This window comes from Carassius carassius, chromosome 24, assembly GCF_963082965.1.
Source record: "Carassius carassius chromosome 24, fCarCar2.1, whole genome shotgun sequence".
In the NCBI taxonomy this organism is placed as follows: Eukaryota; Metazoa; Chordata; class Actinopteri; order Cypriniformes; family Cyprinidae; genus Carassius; species Carassius carassius.
The window spans coordinates 5,790,359-5,809,334 of record NC_081778.1 but is presented as its reverse complement, the minus strand read 5'-3'; the positions used below and the strand labels follow the sequence as shown (position 1 = coordinate 5,809,334).

Here is an 18,976-nt window from a genome sequence, read left to right as displayed (position 1 = left end):
TATCGTTACAGAAAAAAAACTTTTTTCTCACAAATATTCATCAAAAAAAGAGAGAAAGATACTTGCAAGATATACTTACAAAAATTTAAGTCTCCCTTACAAAGCTTTTCTCTTAAAAGGGCGCATTTTCTTCCAAGTATTTTGCGTTATCTGGCAACCACTGACATATGTGACCCTGGACGACAAAACCAGTCTTATGCCACTGGGGTATATTTTTAGCAATAGCCAAAAAAACATTGTACGGGTCATAATTATTGATTTTTCTTTAATGCCAAAATCATTAGGATATTGGGTAAAGATCATGTTCCATGAAGATATTTTATACATTTCGTACCTTAAATATATCAAAACGTAATTTTTGATTGGTAATATGCATTGCTTAGATCTTAATTTGGACAACTCTGAAAGCGATTTTCTCAGTATTTAGATTTTTTTGCACCCTCAGATTCCAGATTGGAATAAAGTGATCTCCAATGATATTCTGCTCAAATGAAAGTATAATAAAGCCAGATGATTCCCAGATGACTAGTCAACTAAAACTTAAATAGACATTTGACACAGGACTAAGACTACACTAAATACAAATAAAAACACTATAACACACCTCTAAAATACACACTTTATTTAACCAGTGGTCATCTCACCTTGACCTGCTCAAATTCTTCAGCTTTTGAAACAATGCTCAGAATATCTGCTTCAGTCTTCTGCGCATTGAAAAGCTCATTGAATGTCTGTAGAACATAAAGAAACAATGTTAAAACAGTCAAACATGAATGAAACACACATTAAGTCTGAGTATGAATCGTATCCGTTTAATTCTCATCATGATTGTCAGAGTCCAGAGCATCACTGTCAGATTTGATCAGACTGTTTACCGTTTTTGAAAGAAGTTTCTTATGCTCACCAAGGCTACGCTTATTTGATCAAACCACAGTAAAAACAGTCCTTTTGTAAAATATTATTACAATTTAAAATAATTGTTTTCTATCTGAATATTAAAATGTCATTTATTGATGTGGTGCAAAGCTGATTTTTCAGCATCATTACTCTAGTCTTCAGTGTCACAAGATCCTTTAGAAATCAATCTAATATGTTTTCTTTGTACATGCATCTTTGACATACATACTTTTGAAGAACAGCAATTATTTATTTATTGTAGCAATGTAAAAAAATAAAAATAATTAGTCACTAATGAAAATGTTAACACACCCTTGTTCAATAAAAGTATATAAAAAAAAAAGAATACAAATTAAATACATTTTTTAAACAGTAGGGCATATTTTAAATGTCAGATCTAAGTGTTGGCTGAAGCTCTTATTTGGCTTTTTAAAAAATCATGCAAATGCTTTTATCCTGACTGAAAATGTACTATATTAGTCTGATTTTAGCAAAGTTTTCTTTGAGACCTAAATACTGCATGCAGCCGATGAAGTGCAATCTACCAAACTATAGAGTATGTGTACAGCATCTCTCACCTCGATGGTATTGTACTTTATGTAGAAGTGACTGGCTGTCCTGCCAAGGTCTGTGGATGCAAAATAACCAGTTCTCTCGTCAAAGCGGATCATGCGTGCCTTATCCAGCTTCCTGCCGGACTCCACGACTAACTCCTTCCGGTAGAGCTCCAGCTGTGGATCCATCTAAATAACAGCACAGCATTAACTACTATCAACATGTTCCAGAATTAATCATTAGACATAATAAAATATATCAAGAAATGATAACATGAATAAAAACTGAAGAATATGAACAACAGATAATGAGAGCATGAGCACCTGATAGGCCTTGTGACTGATCCCGTAAGCGAGTGGATTGGCTCTCATTCGCACATACAGGTACGTGTAACTCAGCCAGCGCACAGCTTCATCAACATTAGTGACCGTCCCTAGAGCGACCTGCACAAAATAAGCAGGCATTATACTTCACAGCACTCACATCAAATCACCAAACCCAGATGTTTTCTGGAGGTGTGGTTTATGTTTGGTATTGCTATCCATGTATAACTGAGATCTTGGATGCTATATGATAACTGATAGGACATGCATTCACACAGAAATCCATGTTGAAAGGATCTTAAGCTTGCCTTCAGCTGGTGTCTAATGTCACTGCGCCATCTATTGGACAAAGTGTTCATGCGTTTGATTTGATAGCCTTGTAGATGCTGCCTTCATGTGGCAGAGTGAAAAACGGCCATTGCATTAATGAGTTCAAGTCATTTTTTTATTAATTTAATACAAAGGTCAAATATAACAGTAAAAAAATAAAAAATAAAAAAATAAAGTTTGCAAGCAAACTAAAGGAAACATACATGTTTAATACAAAGAGAAACCGCTTGACTGTAAGTTTAGTGTTAGAACAATTTGTGGTTCTACTGTAAATGAAGAAAAACAAGTACATCTGTTTGACAAGATGCGCTGTCATTTTTTTCAAATATAAAAAAAATCTAAAATCTAAAATTCTATATTAGCTGAAAACACTCTAAATGAAAGTGCTTTTCTATAGTATAAACTCTCAAATGTCAACTATACATCGGACTGGTTTCTTCTTTAAGTTATAAATAAGTACAAATATGAATAGTATTATAATGTTATACTAAAACTAAAATTACAATAATGGGAAGAACCCTTAAGATAACATAGAAAAACAAAACGCATCTTAAGCACGCAGAAAAACACAAGCGGACTTTGAATGATTAAATGCCGCTTTGAACGACGGCTCAGTATGTAGTGTCACAGTAGACTTGTGTGTGCGTTGTACCTCAGCGTTGAGGTTGTCGGCGAGACTCTGCTGGAACTGGCTCTCGATGGGGTTCTGCTGAGTCAGGAGCGTCAGGTAATGGCTCAGCTTGTCATGGGTCGTGATGATGGTTCCTTCACCGTACTTATCAAACTGTGGCCGTCCAGCGCGACCGAAGATCTGCATCACGTCCAGGATGCCCAGATCCACTAATGCACCACGCTTGGCATCATAGATATTAGTGCCCTGATTGTGGAGAAACAGGAACCATTGAAAGCCCGCCCTGAAGATTCCAGCATTACGTTTAATAAAGCAGAGTTTGATGCTCTGACCTTAATGATGACCGCATGAGCGGGTAAGTTAACACCCCAGGCCAGCGTGGCGGTGCACACCAGAACCTTCAGGTATCCTCTTGAAAACATGTTCTCCATGAGCGTGCGGTCCTGCCGTAACATTCCCGCGTGATGGATGCCAAAGCCGTCGGGAAACATCTCCCTCATCTGCTTGTTTCTGGAGCGCTGCACCTGTGACACACACATCATCACATGAGCAGGATACATTGGGGGGAAAAAGGCACATTTGATTCTCTTCACCTGTAAACTACTAGAAAACACACAAACTCACTGCTGCACTTTTCTGATCGGTACAGTAGGTTGAGAGCAATGTCAAACCTGGGCTGTGTCTGAAATTGCATATTCTTAAGTCAGAAACATTTTCTTTTGATTATGTATTTACTTTGAAACTGTTAAAAAAGTAGATTCTATATAGTGAGAATGTGTGTAGTATGAATGCAATCTGTGTACTACATTCAGGCCATCAAAATATTGTGTTAGCAGATATTAGACACAGTCTGCTAATACTCTAATGACTGCTAGTTGACATGTAGTCACAATATAGTTAGTAGAATGTCTAAAGTGGACTTTTAAAAATAAAGACTTACACACTTCAGTTTCTCACAAGAAGTAGTAAATCATCTGGGTACTTTTCACTGTTTCATGAATACTGTGAATTCAGACATACTACTGGGCTCACTGTGTGATAGGGATGTGATTTCGGACACGAGGGAGAGGCGGGACTTCCTGTTTTCTCCACCATGTCAGATAGTGGGAGCGTTTTTTGCAATTCCATTTGGCAGAAATGACAAACCACTTTACAACCACACCCCATGCGTAAAATAAAAGCCGAGCTCAGAGCGCTGTGATTGAGATGAGTGTTGTGTTGACTGCCGATGAGGGTTGTGACCTGCGCCGGCAGTAACGTCCTCACCATCAGACGCTTTGATCTCACTCTGCCTGAGTCTAAATGGAGGTCAACAGCAACAAGGCCTCGGTGCTGCTGAGAACAGCCCATTACAGACACGTCTGGCCCTCTCCAACCCACACAGAATACCGACTGCACCAAAATCTGCCTTACTGCAGTCTCTCCTCAATACCAACACTGTGCTCTACCGCGGTACAGTGATGGTATAATATGATAATACCGTGGTGCTTGGATATATGGTGCTGAAGGATATAATACAATTTAATTTCATTCACCTTATATTACGATTCTAATTCATGATTATGGCCAACGTTTAATGCCTCGTGATTAAACAAAGGACGCCAATGTGAGTGTGAAAAAAAAAAAAAACCTTGGTCTCAAAATTTTGATTAAGAGTGATTAAAAGTGAATCAAATAGGATTCAATGTGTACCGGGGTATTTCTGTTTTTTCATTAAGCACCATCTAATGTCAGGGAGTGAATCTGCAAGTCACTCGGCTTATCGCCAGCGAAAAAGGCTTGGGTGTGAACACAAAAGATGCGTTGACAAATGTTGGCGATAAGCGCATGCAATAATCATTCGGTGTACCAGGCTTTAAGTTCAGTAAAAATGCTTGTATGCAACTCAGTTTTAATTAAATGTTGTTTATTAAATAAAATTTACTTCTGGTTGCAATTTAAGTTAAACAAAAACTTCAATTTAAGTTTTGGTAAAAAATAAAAATAAAATAAATACACTTGTAATTCTGGAGTGGCATTTCTCTCTATTAATAAGTGTTATTCTCTTCTTATATATTTGGTGATCAATATGCTGACTGACTAAATATAAAAGTCCTTTATGACAGCTTTCACTACATTTCCCTATCAAGTTACTTCCATCTGTTACATTATGACAGATGTAAAAATATAATTTTTGAGATAAACGACTCATTGCTTTCCACTGATCATTACACTGCTTTAATGAATTGGCCCTTCATAAGAAATTCAGCTCCAAAAAAGCTCTTTTGCTTTTTCTGTTCTTCTTTAGGTCAATTTGGGACTCCAATCAGCTGGTCTCCATTGATCTGTGGATCCTATAAGAGCTATGTTGAGAGCAATGCTCTGTTTTAATGTGGCCTGTGGCACAGCAGCAGCGTTTAAGAGACAAAGATGGGAGTAGCAGAACGTCATCTGCCAAGCCTTTTTTCTGAATTCAAATGCAGGTCCCCATACGAAATCTAAAGTGCTAAATTACACATCTGATGTGAGATTCTAAAAAAGCGATTTTGTCATTTTGTATCATTGCCATATGATGTCATATGCAATTTCATAACATCACCAGCACACAATTTACCAGCACAAAGCCATTTCAGATGTGTGATTTTGACATTGTCTGAACGTGAGAGCTGCTTTCCCATGTAAAACTGCCAAAGCATCAGAATCAGATCAGAAAGGTCAGCTGAGTGATTTGGTTGCTAGGGTGTTCTGCATGATTACTAAGGCATTGATACATGGCTTTTAAATTGGTCTGGGTTGATGATATGGATCTTCAGTTTGATGAACCGACATTCATTTGTAAATCCCAAGAATTGATCTTTAAGTCTTTGTATTTTGTTACTTATGATCCAAAACAAAGCCTCAGCCTTCCAATTCTGTCTTCTTCATAACAAAATTCATACGGTACATCTGGTGCTCATTAATGTGTGGTGAAGGATCACCAAGTGCTCGTGAAGCGATCATCGTTTACTCTCTGCTACGAGTTATAGCACAAAATAAACATGAATGAGCACCAGAAGGTATGCTAAAAGAAACAGAACAACTTAATGAAGTGTCTCATGTCTCATGTAATCGCCCAATCAATGCAGAAAGACGTACATTTAACACCAATTTGTCACATAACATTACATTTACAGGAAGGCCATTCCATGTCCATAGCTCTACAGTTAGGCAGAAAAATGACAAATTTTAATAAATATGAGCATGATATTTTTATTTAACCTATTATCTTCATTATTTATTGCATGTTTGAAAAATTCAGTTATAAAAACAACTTATGACAGCCACCATTTAAATGTTTATATTTCAACAACAAACAGGAGTAGAAACAATCATATTAAAAAGTTGATACAAAACTTCATTATGTCCAAATTAAATGTATACAACTGTTTATTTGAGTTTTGATTATGATAACATGCAACAAACAAAAAAATAAAAAAAATAACAATTGAATTTGGATTTTAGGTTTTCTGTATAGTTTACTGCATTATTGTTTCTCCTGAAGGAAAAAAAAAAGTAAAATAATCAATAAATAAAATGGAAATTAAATCAAGCAAAACAAATCAAGAGCTTGTAAATCTGAATGAAACTGTGAAAACTGTGTCAATACCAAATCCTATATCTAAGGAGAGCACGGTGTTAACTTGGAGATTGCAATTTGGTTTCTAAGGTGTTGTACATGGTTGTAAGGAATTGCTATGCAGCTGTTATTTATTTTATCTTTGAGTGGTTGTTGGGTACAAAAATAGAAATTTTTAAGTGTGTCGAGTCAGATTTTCTGGGAAACTGCATGCTTACGTCAGTGTTTTTTTTTGTGTGTGTGTGTGTTTACGTGTTCGGCTTGTGGCTACAGTTAGAGGAGGCAGTTGTGTAGAAGTTGAAATAATGAGCTAGTACTGATCATGGATCATTCCAACTGGTAACCTTTGGAGAATCACTTGTTGTAGCCCCCCCCCCCCCCCCCCCACCACCCACACACAAACTTAAACTTGAAATCTTGCATGTCTCTTCAAAAAATGACCTTGAAGGGACAAACAAGTAGGGAAATCAACAGAGACTGCTGTAAAACAAGAATCAATATCAGCATGGCTTTCTAGAGGTGGCACCAGCTTCGGGATCTGAAGAGATTTAAGACTGACCCAGAGATGGCTTTTTTTTTTTTTTTTTTTTTCCCTTGTTGGACAAGTTAGCATTTCAGAGGGTTGAAATTTAGAGCTTTGTCAAAAACAAAACTTTTGTAAAATACAAAATGTTCTTCTGCAAATAGCTTGCAATATTGTATTTAAATCACAGATGTTGGTTGAAAGCATGGACGTTACAAAGTCTAGATTCTCAGTAATAGTTCACCATAAAATGAAATTCTGTCATCGCTTACTTACCCTCATAACCTCAAACTAACTTAAAGCATGTCATGGTTGTAGCATACCACGTCCAAACTATTTTTGATGTAGTCTTTGTATGCATGCATTGATCAATGTTTGATTTGATCTGAGAGGGAATAAAAGCTTATGCCATTCTAGTCCTGCCACTCTTATACATGTTTTGGTCTTGCCCTGCCCTCTCCTCATTTTGGTTGTCTGTTTTCAATTCGCTCAAATTGCTTCGTCATTTCTTCTTCAAATATTCACCTCTCACTCCTCATTGGCCTGTTTGGTGTCCTGCCTGCTGATTATTTTCTACCCAGCTATTTTGCAGATTTCATTGCTTTTTACATTGCTTTCCTCTCTTACTTTGCTGGCCAGACAACATATTTGTATTCTTTTTATTTATTTAGTTATTTATTTGCTTATTTTCTTTTCACCCTTATTGTATCATGAAAAATGTTGACATTGCTATTTTGGTAATGTTTTATAAAAAGGTAAGTTTTATCATCAGTTAATGCAGTATTTAATAAACTTATTTATATTTTTGTATTTTTAAGTAAAATGTATTTATTTAGGAAAGAAATTACTAACAGTTTCCAACTATATATATAGTTGAAAACAGTTGTGCTACTTAACATTTTTGCCAAAACTGGTATTTTTTCTTCAGGATTATTTGATGAATGGAAAGTTTATTTAGATTATATAGATAGGGTTATATAGTAACAATTAAAAATACTTTACTGTGACTTTCCATCAATTTGTAGTTCCTGTGGCTCAGTGGTAGAGCATTGCGTTAGCAGCGCAAAAGGTTGTGGGTTCGATTTCCAGGGAATACAGATTCGCTAAAAAAACCCTAAAAAAATAATAATGTAGATCCTGAATGCACTGTAAGTCGCTTGTCTGCTAAGTGCATAAATGTAAATGTAAATTTAATGTGCTAATTAAACGTAGTACATTCTTTCTTTCTTTCTTAAATAAATAAATATAATTTACTTAAAAAAAAAAAACAACAACAAAAACAACAACAAAAACATAAATAAGTAAGTTTATTAAATACTGCATTAACTGATGATAAAACGTACCATTTTGTAAAACATTACCGAAATAAAATAAGGTTTGAAAATAAACAATCTGGATGAAATTTAACCCAAATGAAGCTGTTAGGTACAGTATCTCCCTGATGCCAGAAGAGAATAATAAAATCATGGATCTGGATTTTACAAATATAGTTTTGTTTTCTCATCTCAACCACAATAAGCCATGAATGTAAAGCAGCTCTGTTTTAGTTTCTCTAAACGTATCACATATTTCCTAAACTTACCAGCAAGTGAAAACGCATCCTCTTAGAAAATAAGCAATCATGGGAAATAAAAAGGTAACAAAGAGTGAAACCCAATGAAATGCATGCAAGAGTGGGTTTGAGATGGTGAGGAGTGGCATATGTTCTCCAGGGCACCGCGAGGCACACAGGAGGCTCTAATTGAAACGCTAAGGTTTGCTTTGAGATGTCACAGAGTATTAATGCAGCGCTCTCTGAGCGTAAGTTAAAATGAGGCTGGGGCAGACGCTCATGTTCGGAGGTTGGATTCAAGATGGCAGCGCATCGGCTCTCTGATCAAGGCTGATTAAGGGTCGCTGAAGAGAGATTATTTCCCTGCGAGCTAAGCAGAAGCTGGGGCTGCCTTCCACCGGCCGCGGCAGACAGCGCTGATTAGCCATTACTCTGCCTTAACACAAGCAGACAGTAGCCATACCGCACGGAGACACGGCACACACCTCTGGGTCATATAGATACTGAGACATGACGAGATCTGAACGAGCAGCCTGTGGCCACAGCAACCACAATGACCTCTGCTTCTTAAATGGCACTCAGAGAAAGAGAAAAAACTAACAAAAAAACAAAACACCTATTTGAGAAATCAACACAGGCTCATTGCTGACGCGAAGACATTGCGGGTCTTAATATATCTACTTTGACAGGGACATTTACTGAGCATTTGACCTGACACGCAAATTCTCTTTTCCACAATATCTTTCATTCCTATTTACACATGCTGATTTTCTTAGCTTTGGCAATGACCATCCCATCACTTCTGCTGCATCTCTTACATCTCTTAAACAACTTGCTATATTTTGTTACAAATATTGTAACAAATCTCTTTTAGCAGGATTTCAATGCATAATGACAGAGAATTAAACACTAAGTATGCTTTAAACCGAGAACTTTAAGTAATTTACTGGTTTATGTTAACATTGGTGAAGTAATGATGGCAATAAAAAGAGATGCACAGCTTTCTATCATCTTACAAATGATGAAATTACTTCCAGTTGGGTTGGGTTGGGTTTGGTTTGGTTTGGTTTGGTAGGAAAGGAAAGTAAAGGAAAGGAAAGGAAAGGAAAGGAAAGGAAAGGAAAGGAAAGGAAAGGAAAGGAAAGGAAAGGAAAGGAAAGGAAAGGTTGAAAGAGGTCAAAAAATGAAAGTGAAGTAATGGAAATAGAAAGAGAAATGGAGAAAGAAAGGGAAATGAAAGAGGAAAGAGGTGGGAAGGAAAGAGGAAAATAAAAATTAGAAAATAATACAGTGTAAATGAAAAAGAGAAAAGAAAAAGGAAAGGGGAAAAACACTTAAAATATGGTAAAAATATCTGATTTCTAACATATTTATGATTACATATTCCTATTAACTGTGGTCAAACTGATTAAAACCAAAGTGCCTTCCCCGCTGTTTCCTGGAAGTGCTCTACTTCCTCATGCTTTCACAGAGACTGGCTGAACGTTTGGTTGACTTAATTGTGCAGACAAGACAACAAAGACTTTTTGTCCTGCACTGAATAACGCCATCCTCGTAGGAGAGAGAAGTTAAAAATAGTTGAAAGCGCAAACAAAAGAAATTAATGAGCTAAATCTTGCAGACCTGTCCCATGAGGCCAAGGGGGACTGAAGACAGAAGGAGAAACTCTCCCGTCTGAGAGAAGGCCTGCTGTCATACTTGATGTTTCCTTCACACAGAAGAAAAAAACCTCACAGCTCCCACCATTCTGTCTGTGCCAGATTCTACAGACTGCCAGCATTAGACTGCTTTAATCATCAGCACACACTTCTGTGATACATCAGTGTTGTCTCGCTCTCTACCTCTCATGTGAATTGCTAGTCCGAGCACTAGGTGTCTCCTTTCATCCACCGATGAGAGAGAGGAGGATCAGAGGCAGGGACAGAACGCTGTATGGGAGTCTACGGGAGCGTAACGGAGGGGCTCCGGTCTGAAAGAGTGAAATCTGAGTGCGTGACAGAGATCATCAGATGGGTCTGAACTAAATCATGCTTTTAACGCAAGACTGATCAGTGAGGAAGACCCCAAAAGGGAGTAGCTTTCATTTTGTTTATGGTTAGAATAGTACAAATCTTTTTTCTGACATTATTATTGCACAATTATATTAGTTGCGTTTAATTATTTTCATTTGTAAATGTTTTTTACTGCTGTCAGTTGACTGCAGTAAAACACATGAGGATTTGAGGGTACAGGATCATAACTACAGTAAACCTTTAATAAACACAAAATTAAAGTAAAAGCGGCAGCCCCTCTCGGGCGACTGCAGCATAAAACAACATACAATCCAAGCCTGGTCCTCTCTCGTCCTTAACTGTCATCTAGGGGTCGACCGATAATCGGCCTGGCTGATTATCGGCACTAATATTAAGCATGTTTATGATTATCGGTATCATGATTTTTAAAACTGATTCGCCGATAAAATTAATTTTTATTTTGAATTTAATTTTGAAATGCCCTATTTGGCTCTGATGCAGCCTGTCAGAACTCACCACAATGTGACCAAAAGCAATTTCCACCCATCTGATTTGTTGGGAGTCATGATTCCGACCAATCTATGTAGACTTCACTCTCATTTTGAAAGCGTTTGATAACAGGAGCTGCTTCAGTGCTCACACATCAGTTGTCTCTCAAAGGTAAGGCATCAGCAGACATTGCTTAATTTGCAATAAATCACAATCTACTAATGTTACACTGAAGTTGCAAAACACCTCGATATGATCTATGATTTCTGTGATGCAGAAAATGTGGACGAAACTGAGGAATCTAGTCATAAATGCAATTTACTGTGTGACGTGGATTGTCACAGAATTTATCAAAGTTTGGATGAATTAATCAAAAGTAGGTTAGTACACTTAAATAAGAGTCCCGATATGGACTAGTATCTGTAAATATTAAGCCACAAAAATACTATTTGAATATGAATCCAGCATGTTCTGCGTGCCTCACTGTGTGTAAATAGCACACACGCATGGTTTTGTTTTAATTTTAATAGTAAACCCTTTGTTAACCAAAAAATAAAGAGTTTTACTATTTGATTAAAATATACATTAAAATTGATTTATGCCTCCATTTGCAATTTACTGTAAATTACAACTATTTAACTAAAATTTCTAGTGTCACCTAGGCCAAGATTAGGATCACACAAATTGATACATTTCAATAGACTATTGAACTAAGTGTGCCTGTAAAAGACAATGAGTGTTATAGTTTCATGAAAATAGTTGCACCTCTTCAGAACAACTTCTACAATATAGCTATGAAGACAATTAAATGATTTACAGGTATTATATAAAACTGTTTTTAAGTTAAGCCACCGATGTGCAATTTTTGGTGACAAATTTATATATATATATATATATATATATATATATATATATATATATATATATATATATATATATATATATATATATATATATATATATATATAGATAGATAGATAGATAGATAGATATAATTTTTTATCAATTTCACTAGTAGTTCACTGTATGAAGATTAGGTATAATATGTCACAGTTCGCTTAATTTTGCTATACTCACTTACATAAATGTATTATAGTGTCCTGTATACTACTAGTAATATATATATATATGTATATATATATATATATATGGTACAGACCAAAAGTTTGGACACACCTTCTCATTCAAAGAGTTTTCTTTATTTTCATGACTATGAAAATTGTAGAGTCACACTGAAGGCATCAAGGGCTATTTGACCAAGAAGGAGAGTGATGGGGTGCTGTGCCAGATGACCTGGCCTCCACAGTCACCGGACCTGAACCCAATCGAGATGGTTTAGGGGTGAGCTGGACCGCAGACAGAAGACAAAAGGGCCAACAAGTGCTAAGCATCTCTCGGGGAACTCCTTCAAGACTGTTGGAAGACCATTTCAGGTGACTACCTCTTGAAGCTCATCAAGAGAATGCCAAGAGTGTGCAAAGCAGTAATCAAAGCAAAAGGTGGCTACTTTGAAGAACCTACAATATGACATATTTTCAGTTGTTTCACACTTTTTTGTTATGTATATAATTCCATATATAATTCCACATGTGTTAATTCATAGTTTTATTGCTTTCATTATGAATCTACAATTTTCATAGTCATGAAAATAAAGAAAACTCTTTGAATGAGAAGGAGTGTCCAAACTTTTGGTCTGTACTGTATATATCAAAAATTATATCTGGTGTCTGAATAATTTTTGGTTTGACCGTTAAAACTAGAAAAGTAATTCAGTCAAGAGCAGTGAGTGATTTTAATTTTAATTTTCTTGGATTAACATTACAGCAGCCAGTAGCTAAATTAGGCGCGGTCACTTTAAGAGACGATGAATGCATCCAATATTATACACATCCCATTTTTTCCTCAACTGTTTACTTTCACTTAAGAAATAACTGACAGTTTTTTCGAGCATAATTTCCAGGGTGGATATTTTGACATATTTTGTATGTATTTGTCGGCACAAGAGCAAAAATAAGCAAATTCAATGTTCAAGTGTTTTGAGACGCCTCTCTCTGCGTGAGTCCTGAACACCAGAACACAGCGAGTACTGAATTGGGCTCTTTCACATCTTTTTGTTTGTTCAAACTGCGATTTGTATTTGTTCGTTCAGGTGCAGGAGGGACTTTGAGGAGAACTTCGCAGAAGAGAGCTCGGTTCAGTCTCACTGTCCGTGATGCGCGGCTCTCTCTCTGCGTGCGCACCGAACACAGCGCTCGAGTAACCAGCTACTCTGTTCAGTTTTTCCGCGTCTTGTATTTGGATGCTTAAATGTTTGAATCGACAAGCGGTAAGGCTTAAAAACACATGAAAAAGATAAGCTTTCGTGGCAATGCGCAGCAGTGGCCCGTCAACTATCCTGAGCACCTTTTAGGCTGGCCTCAGCCAGTCGGTTGAGATCATTGGGGCCCCCCCTCAGCCGTGGGCCCCTATAATTGTCACCACCTTTCACCCCACTAGCGACGGCCCTGAAGGTGCATATATGCAACATGAGCAGTTTTAATCTAAATTAGATTGTACAATTTAGAAATTTTAAGCAAAAACAATGATTTGACTTCAGTTTTGTGAAACTATACAGTAAAAATAAAATAATAAATCTGCATGAAACAGAAACAACATGCCGATTCACTCTCTGCCAGCAGGTGGCACTTAAAGCATTTCCATGGTTTCCGTTGTAAACAAAGAAGCACTGCACTTATGAACTTTAATATGCAGACGATATACAGAGGCAAGATGAAAAGTAAAAATACCATCTACAGTTTTCTAAAGACAGTAAGTTACCCTCAGACATACCTTCATATAAAGTCCTACCCCTAACTGAATCGCGATTTGTTTAGCATCTCAACCAATTTGAATCATCACATATTTGAATCAATTTTCAACCGGCTCTAGTTCTACCCAACTATTCAGGATGTGTGCAAAGCATTTTAAGGAGGACAAGGACTATTTCCTAGGAGAGTAGGCTACAATGCTTCTGTGGACAAAGGCTGTTTCTATAAAGTCTGACAATTCCAACTTTGTAGGTAAGTTTTAATGCTTAAAGAATTTGCCACGGATGATTCAAACATGAGTTTTGAGTAGTGCAGATCTTGTTATTTGTCGTTTCTTGAGAAGTGCATTTCAGAGAAGTGGGGCATACACTGTAAAATAAATTCAGACCACTCCAACTTACATTTTTCTATTGACTGATAACATCTACATTTTTCAATTGGCCTAACTGAATTTGTGTGAATTAGCGATCACATTTAAATGTTTCAATTGGCCAAAATGAATTAGAGTGAATTTAATTTTATAAATTCAATTAGGCCAATTTAAAAAAATAGATTTTTAGATAGATATTTTTGAGTTGGTGAGGTTTTATTTCTTACAATTTAGAGGAGCAACTATAATGTACATTATGTGGAAAATAATGTGTTGTTTTAACCTTAAACCACATAAACACATTGCCCTACATCAAATGCACAAAACAATGTTTTTTTTTTTTTTGGCAAAGTCATATGACCCCTTTAATGTCACACAAACATATACACATGCAGTTAAGATATACCTGCTCTTTACCAGTTAGTGTTTAGAGTCACAGGGTGAAAAAGTGCTTATAGAGGTTCTTATCTTAGTGAATGCATTAAGATATCTGAGCCTGATTGACAGCCTCTTCAAACGCACACATTAAGCACATTATAGAGTATGCTCACTTCTGACTTTAACAGAATTATAAACAATCCCACTAAATAAAACTGACCTTACAGATGATTTGTTTTCTCCCTCCATATTCATATGTAGATTAAGAGCACATTAATATTAATGAGGGGTGATTTTCCTAAGTGAATAAGCTATGTGTTATCAGAAGGTGAATACTGAGAGCTCTCTCTTTCTGTCTGTCGGTGCGCGTGTGGTTAAGGTTTAGGCAAGGGCTAAATGATTGATTGAAATAAAATCAAAATCACTGTATGGCACAATTTCCCAAAGGCTGTGATGATAAATGAATATGTGCGTGTTTCAGAGTGAAGCACAGCACTGTGTTCATTTGCATGTGAGCAGCTCATGATAGTAATGATTTCAGTGTCTCGGATCGGCTTGGTTTGCAGTAAATGCTGCTTCACACAATCCCCATCTCTGCAAGCACTGTGAGTTTGCATCACTTATAACACACTTGACATCGCACCAAATATTTCACAGAAGCATTTGTAAATTTCATTTGTATAGTATTTAATTCATTTGATTATCAAAAACAGCCATTACCGTTGTGTTCTAAAATATTTTGCATTGGAATTCTGTGATACATATACAATTACCATATAAATTATATAACATGTTTCACTTTGTGATATGAGATTTTGATCCTACCGCCCACCGCTAGCAGATGGTTAACCACAGCAGCCTGATCTATCCTGATAGATTCATGAATAAAAGCCGCACTCGCCATTCTTGGTTTTAAGACGTGAAGCTAAGATTTCTAAACAGACACACACATGCATCTGGTCCCGTGTTTCCAGCATGCAGTCTGAACCTGAGGTGATGTAGCAGTGTGTCGAGTCCTGCTGTTTATTGATCCGTCTGTCTGTCTGCACAGGTCTGAATCAGCCAAACCTATCACAGACCTCTTCAGAGGCCTGACGCTCTTCTAGCTCCATTGTGTGACTAATGAAACCTGGACACAGTTAACACCAGGCCGGTGGAACCATTAACCATTTTAGACTGTTCAAGTCAACTTTATTTCTATAGTTCTATAGATGTGACAAAGCAGCTAACCGGTGATGAACAGGAATGCCTAAGTGTTGCTTTCATGAATGCCATGCTGGTAATTATAAGAGTGTCTTAAAGGTACAGTAGCACCAAAATCATCTGAAAAGAATAGAAGTTTTTTTTGGGAGGGTTTTAAGGGTCAGAGAAAGAGTGTAAAATCCTTTGAAATTTGAATCAAAATGATGCATTTTTTTGTTGCAAGAAACCTTGACTGACATCACAAGCAGGCTCACTAGAAGAACCTTTAAAAACATTTTCCAAGCATTGCGGCGCAATTCCTCTGACACAACTTAAAGCACATATGAATGTGCTCTGGTCTCATCTAGTGTGTCTAAGTGCATCTTCAAACACAGCAGCCGGACGGCACACTCGAGCGGTGTTTGAATGTCAGCCTCTGCGGGGGCTCTAATTGCACACCCACTCCAGCTAATAGGGCAGCATCCAAAAGTTTAGAGCTGCATCGCCTTCAGGTTTCATTTCAAAGCGTCCGCACCCATTCGGCCCTCACAGGTACGTCTCCTGCCTGTGTTTACCATTCTCTCTGAAAGCACCGCTGCTAGCATAGGTGACTGACCTCAATTTCTCTCACTGTTCTCTCCTGCAGAGCCGGTGAATAACTGCTCATAAATAACACCGCTTTGTTTGGCTGCGTCCGAATCCGGCTGAAGAGAGCCTGCTCAGAATTTCTTTGTCTTAAACAGAAGTGCGATGCAGGTTTTCTATGATGGGTATAAAATATGTAGGGAAGCAAACACTGAAGAGGTTATTCAATTTATCTTCAGATCCAAGACGCCGACTGTCCAGAAAAAACGTGGATCTTTAAAAAAAGATCCTTGCGCCAATTTATAATGGTGAAAAAGGGATCGGAAAGCACAATGTGAATGTACTTTGATATGTACCTGTTTCTCACACTGGCCGTAGTCTGGACCCTGGTCGACCTGAAAGAATGACAGCTCTCCCCGGTTCTTGGCCATCTCGATCAGACTCATGCCGGTGCGGACGGTGGAGTTACGGGCATGTACAAACACCATCACCTAAAACAAACAGAGAGTACAGCAGCACTTGGTTAAGTTACGCTTGGGGTCTGGAAATTATCTGACAGTGGGCTGTCTGACCACAGCTGAACTTCATAAATGACTGAACTCAAGCACTGTACAAAGGCGGGAACAACTCCATATATTAAATACCAGTTAAAACAGACCATAGAACTTGTGACAAGGCCACTGTGCAGAAGGATGACTGCTCTACCCAATCAAAGTAGCGATAATATGAATAAAACTGCAAAATAATATATAATTTGTGTATTTTTACGAAGACATTATAACATTATTTTGTGACTATAATGGATTGGTTTGTTGCAACTGCTATTTATATGAATGCAACAGATAATTTGTCACATGTTTTAGCCTCAGTTTTTGAGTGTTTCAAAGTCTACTATTTTCTATTTTACTGATTTGGTTCATACTAAATGATTTTGGGAAAGATGATTCATTCTGATGAATTCAGACATTTCTTATAATTTCAACCAATCAATCAATCTTGAGTTTTTCTTGAGCGAGTATGTCTTTAACTCAGTATTATTATTATTACTAAATATTTAGAAATATATCCATTTTAATTAATATATAAATATAAATTAAAGTTTGATGCTGTCACCCTAATTGACATTTTATTTGTCAGTTTCATTCTAAATGAGAGTAAAACTACTATAAGAGAATAAATAATATAATCAGTACTTTAATGGCTTCCATTTTAATTTGTAATGTCTCTGGTTTTGGGCAGAAATACTATTTCATGATGTTGTTCCTTGCTGTGGATGAAAATGAATTAAACTGTGGTAAAGATTTTGGTTGAAAATGACTTTTTAAGGGCACCATTTTCAACTAAAAATTGTAAACTTAAGTGTTTTGCAGGCCTGAAAACAAACTTTTGAAAACAGGTTTCAAAGTGCAAGTGTTTGAAAATGACACCATTATCATCTTCATATAAACTACCAAAAATGCTTATTTGTGGAAATTTGTGATAAGCATGCGCATTTTTTTTTTTTTGTGAATGGGGATCAGTTTGACAACATTGTCTTCTGTATGCAAAAAATGCAATGGAAAATTATAAATATTGAACTGCTAGAAACTCAACTGATAATGCTTTAATTCAAAAACCCATATATTTTGGATAAAGATGAACATAATATCTGTCCTATTTTACATTATTAACCCACTTGGAGATTTCTAGACTCGCCAATCCAGTGAACTGATTATCAATACTGTACTTTTCATTTGGGTTGGGCCGATAGAAGATGCCATCATCCATCACCGATGGCTCATAGACATCACGATGCTGCGCCGGCATCATGATCTCCCCCCATTTTGAATTGCCGACCGCTTTTTAGTTTCATTATCGCTTTCGAGATTCGTGATTGCAGGTATTCTGTTTATACTATGGAGCGGCAGTACTTACCGCACATTTAACAAGATTATATGTTTGTCAGTGGTAGACTACTGAGGATTTGCAAATTATTCGCTATTGTCCTCAGTCATCTACATGGTTAGAGAGTCGGACTCCCAATCGAAAGGTTGTGAGTTCGAGTCCCGGGCCGGCAGGAATTGTGGGTGGGGGGAGTGCATGTACAGTTCTCTCTCCACCTTCAATACCACGACTTAGGTGCCCTTGAGCAAGGTATTGAACCCCCAACTGCTCCCCGGGCGCCGCAGCATAAATGGCTGCCCACTGCTCCGGGTGTGTGCTCACAGTGTGTGTGTGTGTGTTCACTGCTCTGTGTGTGTGCATTTCGGATGGGTTAAATGCAGAGCACAAATTCTGAGTATGGGTCACCATACTTGGCTGAATGTCACTTCACTTCACTTCACTTACTTCACAATTGACCATTGAAAAACATTTTAAATTTGTGTCAGCAGGTCATAAATTGAATGCGGCAGCAGTTTACGGTCAGGGATTTGTAGTGTCACACCGTGTCGTGCTGCATCCAGTGTATACAGCATCACTGATTATACTGAGTTCTACTGACTGAGATATATAATTAATCTCTATTATAGATCAGTGGTTTTATAGGATTTTGTCATGTCGCTCACATCTGGTGTAGACACGGTGTTATGAATCGTGAGTGGTTTTCCCTAATAAGGATTCACGCTTCAGACACACCCCCTAACTCCACACACACCCAAACCCCTCCCCCCCAAGGTTGTCCCCACCGATGTCATCATCCATCGCGATGTTTCACTGTAGACATCGCCCAACCCTACTTTTCAGTACTGAATAAAACATACTAATAA

At 37.2% G+C, this 18,976-nt stretch overlaps 1 protein-coding gene across 1 annotated transcript in view; it reads right to left on the bottom strand.

Moving 5' to 3' along the window:
- ascc3 (activating signal cointegrator 1 complex subunit 3) overlaps positions 1–18,976 on the bottom strand; it is a 218,019-nt gene that overhangs the window by 41,599 nt on the left and 157,444 nt on the right. The window contains exons 14-19 of the mRNA XM_059507374.1: positions 16,586–16,720; positions 3,069–3,260; positions 2,758–2,982; positions 1,776–1,895; positions 1,476–1,640; positions 645–731 (exon numbers count right to left, since the gene is read on the bottom strand). Of these exons, the coding sequence (XP_059363357.1) occupies positions 645–731; positions 1,476–1,640; positions 1,776–1,895; positions 2,758–2,982; positions 3,069–3,260; positions 16,586–16,720 (924 nt within the window). The remainder of the gene's footprint in view (positions 1–644; positions 732–1,475; positions 1,641–1,775; positions 1,896–2,757; positions 2,983–3,068; positions 3,261–16,585; positions 16,721–18,976) is intronic.